Genomic DNA, 15,685 nt, shown 5'->3' on the forward strand with positions numbered 1-15,685 from the left:
TCCTATATGATCCGCTGTGATTGCTCAGGACAGTTGTCAGTCATAAAAAGTAATTGAAGCTTCCTTATTCCTTATTTAAGCATATAATGGATAACCCTAGATCAGAATAATTAGCTGGTAACAGCTTTTCTGGCAACAAAATAGCTTATTTTTCCACATTAAACTCTGCATGGAACACTAGAAGACAATGTATGTTTATCACTGAACTTAAATGCCAAATGAGATTGGACAGAAGGAAAAGGAAAGGACTTCTTTAATCATGAAAGGTCATACAAGTAGCAAAACAAAGATCAGACCTGGTTTACATGCCACTTTCTGGAGCTTTCCTTAGACAGAATAAAAGCCTCTCTCTGTTTTTATGCTTTTTGTATATATGCATCATAGTTCATCATTATTGTTTTGTTCCTTTGATTGCCTTTCCTTCTAGAAGGGGCATTCTGGAGAGCAAGCATTTTGCTGTTTTAAATCTGTGGTTGTTTGATTCACTCATTGTTTTATAAATTCATTAAATTATTCAAACAAATCCTTACTGATTGGCACTGTGCTTGGTTCACGGAGTGTTAATCATTGAGGACATGGAGATGGGTACATTATAGGGTGAAATATGCTAGGATGGAAGTAGGAAAGCACAATGAAGGATTATCTAGACTAAGGTTAGAGGAAGTGACTTCAGTATGTTTATAAACAAGTGAAGAAGGAAAGGGGAGGGGGAGAGAGACAGGGTATACAGACGAACAGAGCTCAACAAGTGGGATTCTAGAGTCCTGCCTCCCACTGTCTTACATAGGGCTAGGGCATCCTTTCAGATAAAAGATTTATAAGCAAATGGACAAATGAGGATGAAGTACCATGAAGAAGAACTCAGCAAGCTGAGAGGGGGTATCTTTATGCTCAGATGGTAACCAGCATGCTTTGATAGCAATCTATACCTCTGGCCAATCTCAAGACTCCTTGAAAAGGTCAGTTTGTATACCGTCCTGTTTACCTTCTCTCTCTCTTCCTTCCTGGTGTTGGGACATGATTCATTAATGACTTATTTATGAGGAATACTTATATGAAAAAATATTATATGAGATATTACTGCTAGAACTAAAGATATTGCATTTTGTTTCCTTGTTCTAGTTCTCAGACTAGGAAAAGTAGGCACTGAACTGATTCTGTTATTTAAAAAAATTGTCATTATTAACTATTACATTGCCTTAGATTTTTAAAGGGTAAAACTCAACTTACTATAAACATTTCTGAAAACTTTTAGAAATATTTTTTGGAAAATGTATGATATTTTTAAGTTTTATAATATTAATATTAATCAAAAAATGTACACATATTTAAAAAATATTCAGACCAGTAGGCATTTATATCATGTGGGGATTTTGGGTTTTCTTTAAGTATGTATTCCATTATTATATATTCCTTTTGTTCTTTATGATATAATATTTAGCTTTTCTATACAAGGAACAATCATATCAGAGAAATAGGACATCTACTTCTGGCCCAAAGTAAACAGTGTAAACAGAATACAACAATTGATAGGTGACATCTTTTTCTAAAGAAGAATTCAATGATATGTGTATAACACAGTAAAGTGCTCTCCAGCACAGCTGGGGAATGAGGCATTCTGGTCAAATATTCTACTTAATACAGTTACCATATATTTTACATGGATCGCCTATTTTCAAAGAGTTGCAATAGATCAAAATAAACCTAAGGCTATGTAGCCAGGGTGGTCCCAACTGAGCTCAAAGGGAATTATCTGGGTGTATGTGATTAACTAGATGGAGTTGGTAGGCCCTTAGGGCTCTATTTGCATGAAAGGATTTATGCTGGCATTTTATTTAGTCCTGGCTTCCAGGAAAAGGAAGATGCATGCCTAGGTGCCTGAACAAAAGGGAGGAAGGAGGACAACGTGGGAGCTTATGATATTGGGATCTTCTTTAGGTCCTAGGTCTTGAAACATTTTTAAAAAGCCTCCAAGGAGAAGGAATCAGAGGAGAAGGGAAAGGAACTGTTTTTATGCAGTGTCCTGTGAAACTCGGCTACTTCTGCCCTGAGCATAACACCACGATGGTATTTCAAGGGCTGGGGTAAAATTAGAACAATGTAAGAGGGTATCTTTGGCCCATACATGTGCATTTTCATTGAAGGTGAATCCCAAGCAGCTCTGCCAGCAAAAAGCATTTAGCAGAGAGGACCCAGAGTAGTAACAAGACAGAAAAGACAGACTTTGTTCTGCTCAATGCTATAAACTTAGCACTCTAGAAGAGTAGGTACTCAGTAGCTCATTTGTGAACAAATGTCAAATGATATCTATAGATGACATGGTTTTAGTACCTGTGAGATGACTCCAGATGTACCTGAAGTGGACACTTTGCAGGCAGCTTGAGTCCTTCTAGTTGGGGGAGGAGGGAAGGAAGACCAAACTTGGGATGTTTGGGTTGTTACTAAAGTGGCCCCCCTCTACATTCCCAGGTGATGAGACCTGGAGACATTTAGCCTACGATGTAGACTATAATATTCAAGAGGTACATTCCATGGTCTTGCAAGTTCTTGAGGTGGTATTGATGACTATTTTATTGGCAAAGTAAAGAGGTATCAAGTTAGGAGGCATCTAATAGAGATTTTGGGATGATGGAATTCTAGACAACATAGAATTACTCATTAAAAAAATCACTTTTTTGGGGCCGGTGCTGTGGCGTAGTAGGCTAAGCATCCGCCTGCAGCTCCAGCATTCCAAATGGGTGCCGGTTTGTGTCCTGGCTGCTCCTCTTCTGATCCAGCTCCCTGCTTGTTGCCTGGGGAAGCAGTGGAAGATGGCCCAAGTGCTTGTGCCCCTGCTCCCCCGTGGGAGACTCAGAAGAAGCTCCTGGCTCCAGATGGGCTCAGCTCCTGCCAATGTGGCCATTTGGAGAGTAAACTAGTGGATGATAGACCTTTCTCTCTCTCTCTCTTTCTCTCTCCCTTTCTCTGTCTGTAACTCTATTTTTCAAATAAATAAAATCTTTTTTAAAAAAGACATTACTTTTTTATACAAAATATTTGGTTTCTTAAAGAAGTCTGCCATTTTAATAGTACAGTACTGCACTAAAGTTTCCTTTAAATGTCAAGTGCTTTGTGAATTGAAGGTTTAAAAATGTGTCAAAATAACTTAGTCTTCTTGGATCAAGAATTACACACACAATCTTTTTATGCAGAAATTCATCTTCATTTCTTTAAAGTCAAATTACCTTTAATGAATGAATAAAATTTTCTGTATAGTATCAATTTAGTCTTTTGAATCTAACTAAATGCAGATGCTCACTTTGGCTTTCCAATTACACTTTAGATTTAGATATGATTGAGCCCTGTAAAGGGGAAGACAGTTTAAGAGAGACGAGAATTTCTCAAAATTAAGTATCACCAGAAGAACATGGCTACACAGGGAGCTCTCAGACAAGTTTAGATTTTAAAAGAACAATTACTTAAAATAGAAGGAAGAACATCCCTGAGAATTAATCTAAGAGTAACCTTGGTTGTCATACTCCCTATGTCTTACCAGCGATGGGAGCAATTAAGGCATAATGACAATCACACATTGACCTCTCAGCTTTCCTCTGGTTTTGACACCATGCTTCCAAAGTTTCTGTTCTAAGAGGCTCAGGTCCTCTTATGAACATGCTGTTTTGTTAGGTTACTTCCACTTGACTTCCAGACTTGACTTTTCCCAGTCTGAGAGGAGAGTTAACTCTAAAGGAGTGTGGCCCAGAGCCAACCATCCATCTGGCCTTAAGTAAGCATAGCTCTTTGGAGTTTGTAAACCATTTTAATTTTTAAAAGTTCAGTTCTATCCTGAGCTCACAGGGAGGTCATGAAAGGATCTTAAGTTGGGAAAGTAACAATTAGTTTGTTTTGTTTTCAACTTCACTTCGACTATAATGTGGTGAATGGATTAGGAGACAGACAACGGATTAGAGAATAAGACACACATATCAGTCAGGAGGTTACTACTACAGTCAAGCCGAGAGATGGTGGAGGCCCAGAACCGTAAGTGTGTCTGTGGACTTGGAGAGAAACGAAAGGATTTAAAAGATTATCTAGAAGGTTGGAGCAGCAATACTTAATGATGGCATAAAACCCCATGATGACTTGATATCACTAGGCCTCCAACAGCCCATTTTAATGCTCACCTAAGAGCTGTTCTAAAGTTTATTTAGATGAACAGTAACACATGCTTATTTTGTTTAGCAGAAATCTGCTAGCATGATTAATAGTAACAGTCAAATTTTCTTTTCATGTCAATAAATCTAATAATTATGCAAAGCATTATTCCTACAATTCTAGTATTTGAGGTATAGAATGAAAACACACACGCACATCACATATTTATTGAGTGCCTGGGTAATACATGGTTTTTTTTTTAACAACACACACACACACACAGAAGCAGAAGAAAACTGACAGACTTAAAAGAGAAAAGGAGTATTTTTAATAATTTATTTGGAGCTATGAAAGTTATTGAAGTATAATACTTGCCTCGAACACTTTCCCAACAGCTGAAATTAATTTTTATGCCTAAGCAAGATACTTCATGGTGGTGAAACATATAAGGTTCACTGATTTTGAATATTCTATTCAAAATATCTCAAAAGAAAAAGACTATTTGTGCAGTCAACTATTTGAACTAGTAAAAAGACTGAAGCATAAAGGAGAATAAGCAAAAAAGACATTTAGCATGACATAAATATGGAATTTGATTTTCTTCCACAAAATATTCAACTTATATTTACAGTTATTAAGTAATCTTGCCTATATTATGTATTCCTTGTAAACTGAGATAAAATCTCAATCTCATAGAATGTAACTAGAAAGAAAGTTATCATTCTAAATTTGGAAATATTTCTAATTACATATATGTCCACACCAGTATATTGTACATTCACCTTGAATACCTTTAATATGCTCATTAGCTAAATAATATGTAATATGAACAATATTAGTTACAGTGATTACCCAATTCTGCATTCATTCATTTGAATGTGATTATTTTGACAAAGGTCTTAATCCATAATGTCAATCCTTTTTGTTTATTTCTGTTTTTCCTACCCTTTAGAGGATATCTCCGAGGAAGATTTTTTGGTATGTACATTTTGTTTATACTACACATGCCAAATAGATCTTCCAAGATGAAACTCTGAGCTCATTTGGAAGTAATTTTTGGTAGCACATGAATCAGAACTCTTATTTTCTTCTCAGCACTACTGGTATTTTATTGCTTCCATCTATAGCCCAATATGCTTTTAGCACTAAGAACCCTGAGGCCAAATACAAAGCACTAAGAAAATGGGAACTTCTGGCGATTACAATTTTTGTCTCCCTTTCAGGGTTCTTCCCTCCCCTGGGACAGTGAAATCACTTTAAGCTCACTATGAAACAGGAACATGGTAAGTACAAATGATGGACTGAAGTTGGTGATGCTGCTTTAGGAATCTTTGGCTTATAGGTCAGGTGTAAACCCTTACATCTGCTTGTCAGATTTGCTTGTCAAACTCCCATGGATTTTTCCAAACCCTGCCTAAATGTCACATTTGCTATAAAGGCTTCTCTGGCCAGTACAGGCAGAGTTAGGTCGTTCCTCTTTTGTGTTACTATAATACCTCAACATATTCCTGTGACAGCATTTATCAAACTATATTGCATTTTTTTTTCTCTCTCTCCACTCCTAGAAGGAGACTATTCACTTCTTTTTATCTCTGGACCAGAACACTACCAAAATCAAGTTGGTTCTCAATAAATAATTGAAAGACTGGTCAGAGAATAGCTAATAACACTCAACATCTGCATAGCATAGGTTATGATGTCTTTTCATACAGGAGTGAGGAAGACATGGCAGGAACTATCATCTATATTTTATAGATAAGGAAACCAATGCCCAGAGAGGTTACATGATTAACCCAAATTCAAAACCACTAAGAACTTATACATCTAGGTCTTGTGCTAGTAAGTTTAAAAAAATTGTAGATAGAAGTGGTAGCAGTGGTGTATCTATGGCAAAGATGGCAATGTCTGGCCAGGACTACACCAGGGAAGTATTTCAGAGTGGTTGACACACTGTTGGATCTGGTTACTTGTAAAATTCAATCTTAAAAGTTTCTCAAGAAGGTAAGTACATGTGAAACTAGACATAAGAATATGAAATTATTTTCATCGAGAAAGATTTGTGATACATTCTTTCTCTGTACTCAAGAGAAGACAGTAGAAAGAAAAAGACATAAAATATATTCTATATATAGACACAATACATGACTCTGCCATCTCTGAAATTCTGACCATGACTCATAGACTCCTAAAGAGGAATAAGTTATTATAGATCAGTACTCTAAGTCTTTCATTAAAAACAAGAATGGATAGCTAGAAATGATAAATGATTTATCTAAAGTCATTTTAGCATGTTTGTGGCAGGACATAGAATCAGGTCTTCTTAACAATAATATCTTCACTTTTAAACAAGTTACAATTGAGAAATCATACAAGTATAGTTCTTAGCAAGATATCTAAGGATCTGGTGAATATGACTATGTACAAATAGGCTATAATACAGAAATTATCCTTAAAAACATGCTGTAAAATGGGAGAAGTACACTATCTATGACTGTGTATTGAGGAATTGGGAGTATATAATGTGACAGGTAGTGCTTTAGGATCCAATCCATTTTTTAAAAAATATTTATTTATTTTACTTGAAGGTCAGAGTTACACAGAGAGAAGAGAGGCAGAGAGACAGAGAGACAGAGAGAGAGAGAGAGTTTACAGCTGGTTTACTCTCCAGTTGGCTGCAATGACCGGGGCTGCACCGATCTGAAGCCAGGAGCCAGAAGCTTCTTCCAGGTCTCCCACGCAGGTTCAGGGGCTCAAGGACTTGGGCCATCTTCTACTGCTTTCCCAGGCCATAGCAGAGAGACAGATTGGAAGTGGAGCAGCCGGGACTCCAACCGGCGCCCATATGGGATGCTGGCACTGCAAGCGGTGGCTTAACTAGCTACACCACAGTGTTGGCCCCCAATCCGTGTTTTTAAAATAAGGCTCTTTTGCATGGAAATTTGCAATATTAATTATAATTTTTAATTCTCTTCACTCATAGCATTGTTATAAAAATAATTTATTGGACTTATCATCTCAGTGTCTCAATGAAAGAATATTTTTGGTTCTCATTTTCTTTTTAAAATACTTTCTTTTTCTTTTTGAAAATAAGTAAATATAACCTGAGAGATTATGTGTTCATATCATATTTATAGCTTTTAAGTTTTGAAAATGATTTGAGCACTTCCTCTTAGCCCTCCTCTCTTTGAGAGTGGAACCCACTCTGCTAGTTATTGGTTAGCTAAAAAGTTAAATATGTGTCTATTAAGAGACAAAGATAAAAATTAGTTAATATTCTCCCCCCAAAAAAGATCAATGATCATTTTTATGAGAGTTTTCTGTTTAGCTTCTATTACCAAAGTTGTTTATTTCACTTTTGGGACAAGCTCTGGGTTATATCCCCTGGGTTAGTAGATGAAAGCAATTTGGTTTCCACAAGTATATTTGTTTCTCAGATTTTGTAAGTCACATCAAAATCAGGTGATTTCATGGAGCAACACTACTGATTAGGAGAGGGAGCTTTATTTAACAAATAACTTTGGAAACAGAAACACACTTCAAACTACAGTGAATTCATTTGTTAACTGATCTTCCTGCTGGGGGTGATTGCTAGAGTTCCTTCTTTCAAATACCTGGACCATTACCGGTTTGATATGACCTATTGTGCATCTCTTTCTGTTACCATCATAAATAGTCTGTGTCTCCTTCCTTCTATTCCTTCATGGGATACAGAGGAAATGTGCTTCCACAGTATTTATACAGCAAAGCTTCCTTCTGGCATCACAACTTGCACCCTAATTGCCTACTCCTAACAAGTGCTAAAATCTATTATCCCCAGGAGTGACAGTTTAAAGCAACGAAAATTAAAGGTATTCAAGGTCATTTACATAGTCCAATTTAAAATCAACTTTTCATTTAGGCTATGAAACAAACCTGTTCATCAGTTCATAATCACTTTAATGTATCAAGTGAAATATGATCTTAGATACAAGTTTTTAAGCTAGGTGAAATTATAACATTATGTTACTTAAAATTCGGTCACTTAAATACCAATTTACTCATTTTCTAAAAAATTTCAATGGAATATTTCCCATATATACCTTCAGTTGAAGAAAATTAATTTAGGTCTCCATTATACATTAAACCAGCCAACAATTTTTACCTATGTCACACATATAAAATATCTGTCAATTCTTGTTAAATGACTATAACATGAACTCAGCATAGTCAGTAAGTACATAAAATGACAATAAAAAAAGATAAAAAAAAAAAGGAAAAGGCCTTGCAATGCTTTAAGACGAATTACTCACCAGAAACAAAGTTCGGAAGTTGCTGAGATCGCCAAAAAATTCTTCTATGCTCACTGTCTTAGAGTCAAAAATGAAGTATTCTCCAAGATTCTCATAGAGCTTTACCATGTTGTTGTGCATGGTGAACAGCTTTTCATACTGGTCTCTGGCACTCTTTGTAAAACTGTAGCTTTGTGTTAAGGAGCATGATCCAATGGGCCAAGGACATAAACAGGCATTTCTTAAAGGATGAAGTTCAAATAGCAAACAAACACATGAAAATATGCTCAGGATCAATAGCCACCACAATGTGGTTTTACCTCACCCCAGTTCAAATGGCTATCATACAAAAATCCCAAAATAACAAATCCTGGCAAGGATGTGGGGAAAAAGGTACCCTAATACACTGTTGGTGGGAATGTAAACTAGTACAGTATGGAGATTCCTCAGAAATCTGAAAATAGATCTGCCATATGACCCAGCCATCCCACTCCTGGGAATTTACCCAAGGCATATGAAATCAGCATATGAGAGTTATTTGCACCCCCATGTTTACAGCAGCCAATTCACAATAGTTAAGATATGGAATCAACTGATGACGGGATGAAGAAAATGTGTATACACAAGATGGAATACTACTAGGCCATTAAAAAGAATGAAATCTTGTCTTTTACAACAAAATGGATGCAGTTGGAGACCATTATGCTTAGTGATTAATCCAGTCCCCCAAAGCCAACTATTACTTGTTTTCTCTGAAATGTAATGTGTAAGAGTGAAATTGACATCTTGAGATTTGATTCTTATTTATAGCCCTTGTCTATACTCCTGAGTAACAGTGGTCTTTCTACTTACTACTTCTTGAATTCTTCATTTAGTGGAGGATTGAGCTTGTGATTACAAAGTAAATTCAAAGTATTTTATCACAAAAATTAAAAGAAAAATAAGAAAGGGAAAAGGATAAAGGGTAGGATAAGGAGACAGAGGGAAGTATCATGTTTTTAAAACTGTATATATGAAATACATGAAATCTGTTATTTTTATATAAGTAAATAAATTTATTTTAGAAAATAGATATTAAGATTGAAGTAAACCATCACTTTTGTAAATGCATTTGTAATAGGCAAATATTTGTATAAGCTTAGTAAGCCTGCCATCAAATAAATAAACAAATGTTTAAAAAAAAATACTGTAGACTGGATGGCTACAAGGCCCATAAACTCCTGCTACCAACTAGTAAATGTTACCTGACAAAAATGCTTCAGAGAAAGGTAAGCAGGCTAATCAGGAAGTATAAAGGAAATCAGAAAACATCTGAAAATTAGAGTTAAATCTATTAAAAAGCAATAATGATGGGGCCTGCGCTGTGGTGTAGTGGGTAAAGCCGCTGCCTGCAGTGCTGGCATCCCATATGGGCGCCAGTTTGTTTCCCGGCTGCTCCACTTCCCATCCAGCTCTCTGCTGTGGCCTGGGAAAGCAGTAGAAGATGGCCCAAGTCCTTGGGTCCCTGCACCCACATGGGAGACCTGGAGGAGGCTACTGGCTCCTGGCTTCGGATCAGCGCAACTCCACCCCTTGTGGCCAACTGGGGAGTGAACCAGCAGATGGAAGACTACCCTCCCCCCCCCGCCTCTCCTCTCTCTGTGTAACTCTGACTTTCAAATAAATAAATAAATAACCTTAAAAAGAAAAGCAATATTGAGTCCAGAAATAAAATTACTTTCAGTTGAAAAGTCACAGACTTGGAATCGTAAAAGAAGGGTAATAGCACAGTTTACTGTATACCAGTTTAGGAACCACAAGAGCATGTTAATATTTTGTGGTGATATTATTTTATCAGGTATTGATAACAGTAACTTGAAATATTTGATTTGTAACTTTCTTTTTAATTCTTCAGTGTGTTTCATTATAACCTGGGGCCAAATTTACTTTCTAAGGGAACAAAACACTAGTTTTATAATAGAAGTCAATGGGAGAATCAGGCCATTTCTGGAAAATTACTTTGCAGCCGACACTTAAGAATATACCATGACTTTAAAAGTGAGATGGCCCCTACCTAACTTCTTTTTTATGCCACTTAATTATTAGCATTCACATTAGCAACACAACAACCTGTTCCTAACAAGTGACATTTAAATCTTTCAATTCTCAAGTCCATTTTGACATTAATAGACCTGAAAGAATTAATACATTTCTGACAGGCTCTACTTTCTTTTTAGCAACAAACGAATATATAATGCTTCATATCCATTCTGATTTTACCTTTGAGACTATCACCATACCTTTTCTGATTTTTAAGAAAATGTTACACATCCTGTTTAAACATAGCAGAGAGAAGACAAATACTTTTCATTTCTTAGTACAGAATAAAGTAGGGTTTTGTTTTGTATTCTCTTTTCCCTAAATGAAACACACTCATGCCAGGGAGTGCTAGCCAGGAACACTTTGCAAAGGTCACTTACTTGAAATCTATTTGCAATGCAAATTACTAAACTGTCTATATATTTCAGAAAGCTCAACATCTGCACAACATAGAGAAAAAGCCAACAATAACAAAAAGGCAAAATCTGTATGTTCTCCATTTATCCTAACACAATTTTTCACCAGTTTAAATATGTCCAATTTGATACAAAATTTCATCAATTTGTTTTTATAGAAGAAAAACTGATTTCAGAAATTGTCAGTGCACCAAAGTGAGAAAATTTGAAAAATTCTGGGAATAGTTTATCTTAGAAATAACAAATGGAAAGCAGCCCAAACTCTAAGTCTCTCACTTATCTTCACTATGATTACTTTGTAAAATGGATAGATGGCATGAGTCGGCACTGAAATCCTTCACAACTGCTATCATATCGTCAAATCTTACTTGGGGCTGCAAGTAAAACAGAATCGGACAATATAATTTTTATTTTTAAAGTTCATTTTTTCATCTACTTGAAAGATAGAAAGAGAGAGACAGGGAGATACGAGATATCTTCATCTGCTGTTTCACACCCAAATGCCCAAAACTGCCAGGACTGGATCAGGCAAAAGCCAGGACCCAGGAACTGCATCGGTTGTGTCACATGGGTGGCAGGGGTCCAAGCACTTGAGCCATCATCTGCTGTTCCCCCAGGAGGCATCAGCAGGAAGCTTGATGAGAGGTGGAACAGCTGAGACTCAGACACCCTGTAAAGGAATGCAGATGTCCCTAGTGGTGGCTTAAACTGCCACAATGCCAGCCCCAATATAATTCTTTTTCATTACTTTATTTCATTAAAAGGATTTTATATTATTTTGTGAGCGGTCACAAAACACAACACACTGTTTGATACTATAGTAAGCACTGTGGTTAATACGATGATCATTAAAGCCTTCATCTCTACCCTGAAAAATTTACGATCGAACATTACAAATAATTCTACCAGCATCAATGTGCATTAGGAAAGGACTTCATTATTTACAATATACTTTTCCTTCATTGTGTCCCATATTCTTCATAATAACTTTTTTAAATAGATAGAGAAAGCAGCTGTGTGGTGCACCAAGATACCTACAGCCTGTATTCTAGTGACAGTTCCAGTCCTGGCTGCTCTGTTTCCAATCCAGCTTCCTGCTAGTGCACCTGGGAAGCAGTAGATGACAGTTCAAGTACTTGAGTTTCTGTCACCCACGTGGAAGACCCAGATGGAGTTATTGTTCCCTGGTTTCAGCCTGACTCAGGCCCAGCTGTTGCGGCCATTTGGGGAGTGGACCAGCAGATGGAAGATCTTTGTTTCTCTCTCTCTCTCTGTAACTCTGACTTTCAAATAAATAAATCTTTTAAAAGTTAAAAATTAAAAAAGCAGAATCCTACTATTAAAATTCAAGGCTTAGAAACTAGACTAAAGGCATCCATTGTCCTCCGTGGCACAATACCTAGCCCTTTTCATATGGTTCAAGTGCATTATTTACAATGACAAAGGCCTTACAACTGCCAGTTCCAATGTAAACCCCTCTGTTACCATTCTGAGGTCTCAGCAGCATCTACTTCTCTTAGTTTCTGTGACACACTCTCATGTTTAAATGTTTTTTCTATGACCTCCTTTCTCTCTCTCTCTCTCTGGAAATTTTTATAACATGTTAGAGTACCATGAGGGCTTGGTCCTACACCCTCTATCTTCGTGTACATTCTGTCTAGTTGATCCCAGCAATCCACATGGTTTTAAATGCCATCTATTGATGACTCAGATTTATCTAATCTAACTCCAATCTCTCCCCTTGATGTACTGATACAAACTTTTCTAAAATACTGCCAACTTATCATCTCTATTTGAATTTTGTTTTGAAGCACATCTATTGATATCTGAAATCTGTTGCTGAAAACCCTTTAATAGCTTTTCATAACACTTGGAATAACATCCAAACTCCTAATGGTTCATAAGGCTTTACAGGCTCTGTCTTCTACCCACCTCTGCAACCTAGAACTTTGCCGTTCTCTCTCTTAAGAATTATGCCTAGCCACATTAACATTTCAATTTCCTGGACATACCAAGGACATAGGCAACTCAGGGCCTTTGAACATGCTGTTCTCATTATCTAGAATGTTCCTTTTCTACCAGGTCATTCAATCTCTGTTCTAATGTTACCTCCTCAGAGAGGCTTTCCCCAACCATCCAATCTAAAATATCCACACCTACGCCTATTATTCCGGCCTGTTTTATTTCAGTCTGAGAACTTAGTCACTACTTGATACTATCTCTATTTACCTGTTTATTGTTGACCTTCCAACACTTAAAAATATGGCCATGAGAATAGAACTTGTCTGTTTGTTGGCTACTGACTCATCAGCACCTAGAACAGTGCCTGGCATGTAGCAGAAATAACAAACAAATGAAAAGCAGCAACAACAACTGTAACTATACCTAAGTCTTTAACCATATTTAAACATTTACTCTATGCACGTCACTGTAGAAGGTTTCTCATAGATCACTTCAATTAGCACTGTAGAATGTTTCCCATAGATTATTTCAATTAATCCTCACAAAATCTTTCTGAGTTTATTATTTTTTAAATTGCCCAAGGTCACACAGCTATTAAGTCTGAGAAATGGAATGTAGTTTTAGGACTCACATTTTTAACTACTGTGCTCTGTACCCTTTTAAGAAATAAATACTTGTTGAAATAGAATCTGCCTTGGAAGATGGGTCATGGGGCTGACTTGAATATGCAAAAAACTAAAATCTCTTATGAATCTTACGATAAACTAATTCTGCAGACAATTTCGTTTATTGAGAATACTTTTATGGTAATATTTTAGTGTGTTTATTAATAAATTGTAATCCTGTTATTTTTTATCAATCTTCTCATTTTAAATATGTTTTAATTACAAGGCTTCAAACGTATCAATTTGATTGTAAAGTTATGTATGTAACAACACACACATATATATGTATATATAGTTAGCCTGAGTTAAGTTTGTATCTTTAACATCTGCATAACCCTGGTAGATTCTTTAGTAGATGTAATAGTTAATTTTATATGTCACCTTGACAGGGTTGAGCATCTGTCAAGGAGTTTCTGGAAGAGCTCTGCAGTTGAATCAGTATACTGAGTAAAAAAGATGGCCCTATCAATGTGGACAGGTATCATCAAATCTTTTTAGGGTCCAAATAAAACAAAAAGGGAAGGAAAGGCAAACTCCCTCTTCTAGAAGTAACAGCATGCATTTTCCTCCTGTCACTCGACATCAGCATCCTTGGTTTCGGGGCCTGCAGACTTGAATTAGGACTTGTCATCCAGATAGTTCTTGGACTTTTGGACTAAGATGTGACTGGGACACCATTGGCTTTCCTGGTTCTCAGGACTCTGGACTTGAATTGGAACTATACCACCAGCTTTCTTGGTTCTTCACCTTGCAGGCAGCAGATGGTGTGACTTCCCAGTCTCCCTAATCACATGAGTTAATTCCCATAATAAATCTCATATACACACATCCTACTGGTTCTGTTTCTCAGGAGAACCCTAATGTAGTAGATAAAATTTAAAACTGGACATTCTATTTATCTCCTGTATTGGAGAATAGAAATTAATAATAACTTTAAATGAAAGTAATCTTAAAGGTATATAGCAGAATGCATGGTAAAGAAATAATTTATTATAAAATGCATTTTATAAAAGCTTATTGGGTGCCTTACAGGCAGTTTGGATTCTAGAAACCAAATGCTATTTTCTTGTTGTAGAGATACAAGGTATATCATAGCTACCAGTAGATTTCTGTCCTGTTTATAACATAAAGTGGGTATATCACTAAGTAGACTGTGTCCTATGGAAAAGAGGAGATAGACTGTTTCACCCATTATGATTTGAACAGGGCTGTTCTTACTCATTACTTTGGATTATTTAAGATTGACCATAACCAAAACTTTACAAAATGTGTTACAGACTATTATGATGAACTTGACTGGGCCAGGCAGCCTACTCTTAGCTGTTACAGTAGCCAGCTTTTCACTTCTACAGTGAAACACCCCAGATATGCTAATAGTGAAAGAAAGAGTTTTATTAGCTTTCTGTTTTGAAGATTCAAGTCCAAGTTTGGAAGCTCCACTGACCGGGTATCTGGCGAGGGCAGCAGATGGCAATGACAGAGCACTTGTAAAGGAAGGGTCACATGGTGAGATAGGAAGGAGAGAGAGAGAAAGAGAATCTGGGTTCCACACAGCCTTCATAATCAACCTTCTGACAAGAATTACCATTATATGGAAAGCCTCCAGTGACCTAGGGCTCTCCCACTAGACCCACCTCCTAAACACCATAACTGGATTCATTTTCCAGCCTCTTAGCAACTTCAGCTTATGAGTCTGAGGATTCAGCATCCTCAAGGGCTCTGGAGCCAAATCCTGTTCATACCATAGCAGTTGTGCAGAGAGCACTGAGGGAAAAACTTGTGTCTATGCTTACAGTGAAATGAGAAGGCTGGTTATGGGCAGGGTGTATAACTAATGCTAGAACCTCTCCTCACCGAGCTCTCTGAGGAACAACTAAAGAGAATGGGATGAGAGACCACAAAAAGGTATTTGCTCCTGAATACCAAGATTTTTCAGCCTTTGCAGCCATGGGAAAAGAGGGACAATAGCTCTCACAGATTTAAAGAATAGGGCACTGGATGATGATTAGACTATCCTGGGAACAACACATGCAGTGAACTCTTCCTATCTGCTTAAGCAAACTTAGAAGTCCTTGGCGTATTTAGCGAAAGGAACTCTGGGAAAACTGTGGACTTTCCGAGATGGTAGTAATTCATAGTAAATTATATTCTAAAATAAATA

General features: G+C 36.8%; 1 protein-coding gene across 1 annotated transcript in view; it reads right to left on the reverse strand.

Annotated features, from left to right (window-relative positions):
• DIAPH2 (diaphanous related formin 2) overlaps window positions 1–15,685 on the reverse strand; it is a 947,972-nt gene that overhangs the window by 227,289 nt on the left and 704,998 nt on the right. Inside the window, exon 25 of the mRNA XM_051827761.3 lies at window positions 8,424–8,587. Coding sequence (XP_051683721.1) covers window positions 8,424–8,587 — 164 coding nt within the window. The remainder of the gene's footprint in view (window positions 1–8,423; window positions 8,588–15,685) is intronic.

Source organism: Oryctolagus cuniculus, chromosome X (genome assembly GCF_051225735.1).
Source record: "Oryctolagus cuniculus isolate XC-2025 breed Fujian yellow rabbit chromosome X, ASM5122573v1, whole genome shotgun sequence".
Lineage (NCBI taxonomy): Eukaryota > Metazoa > Chordata > Mammalia > Lagomorpha > Leporidae > Oryctolagus > Oryctolagus cuniculus.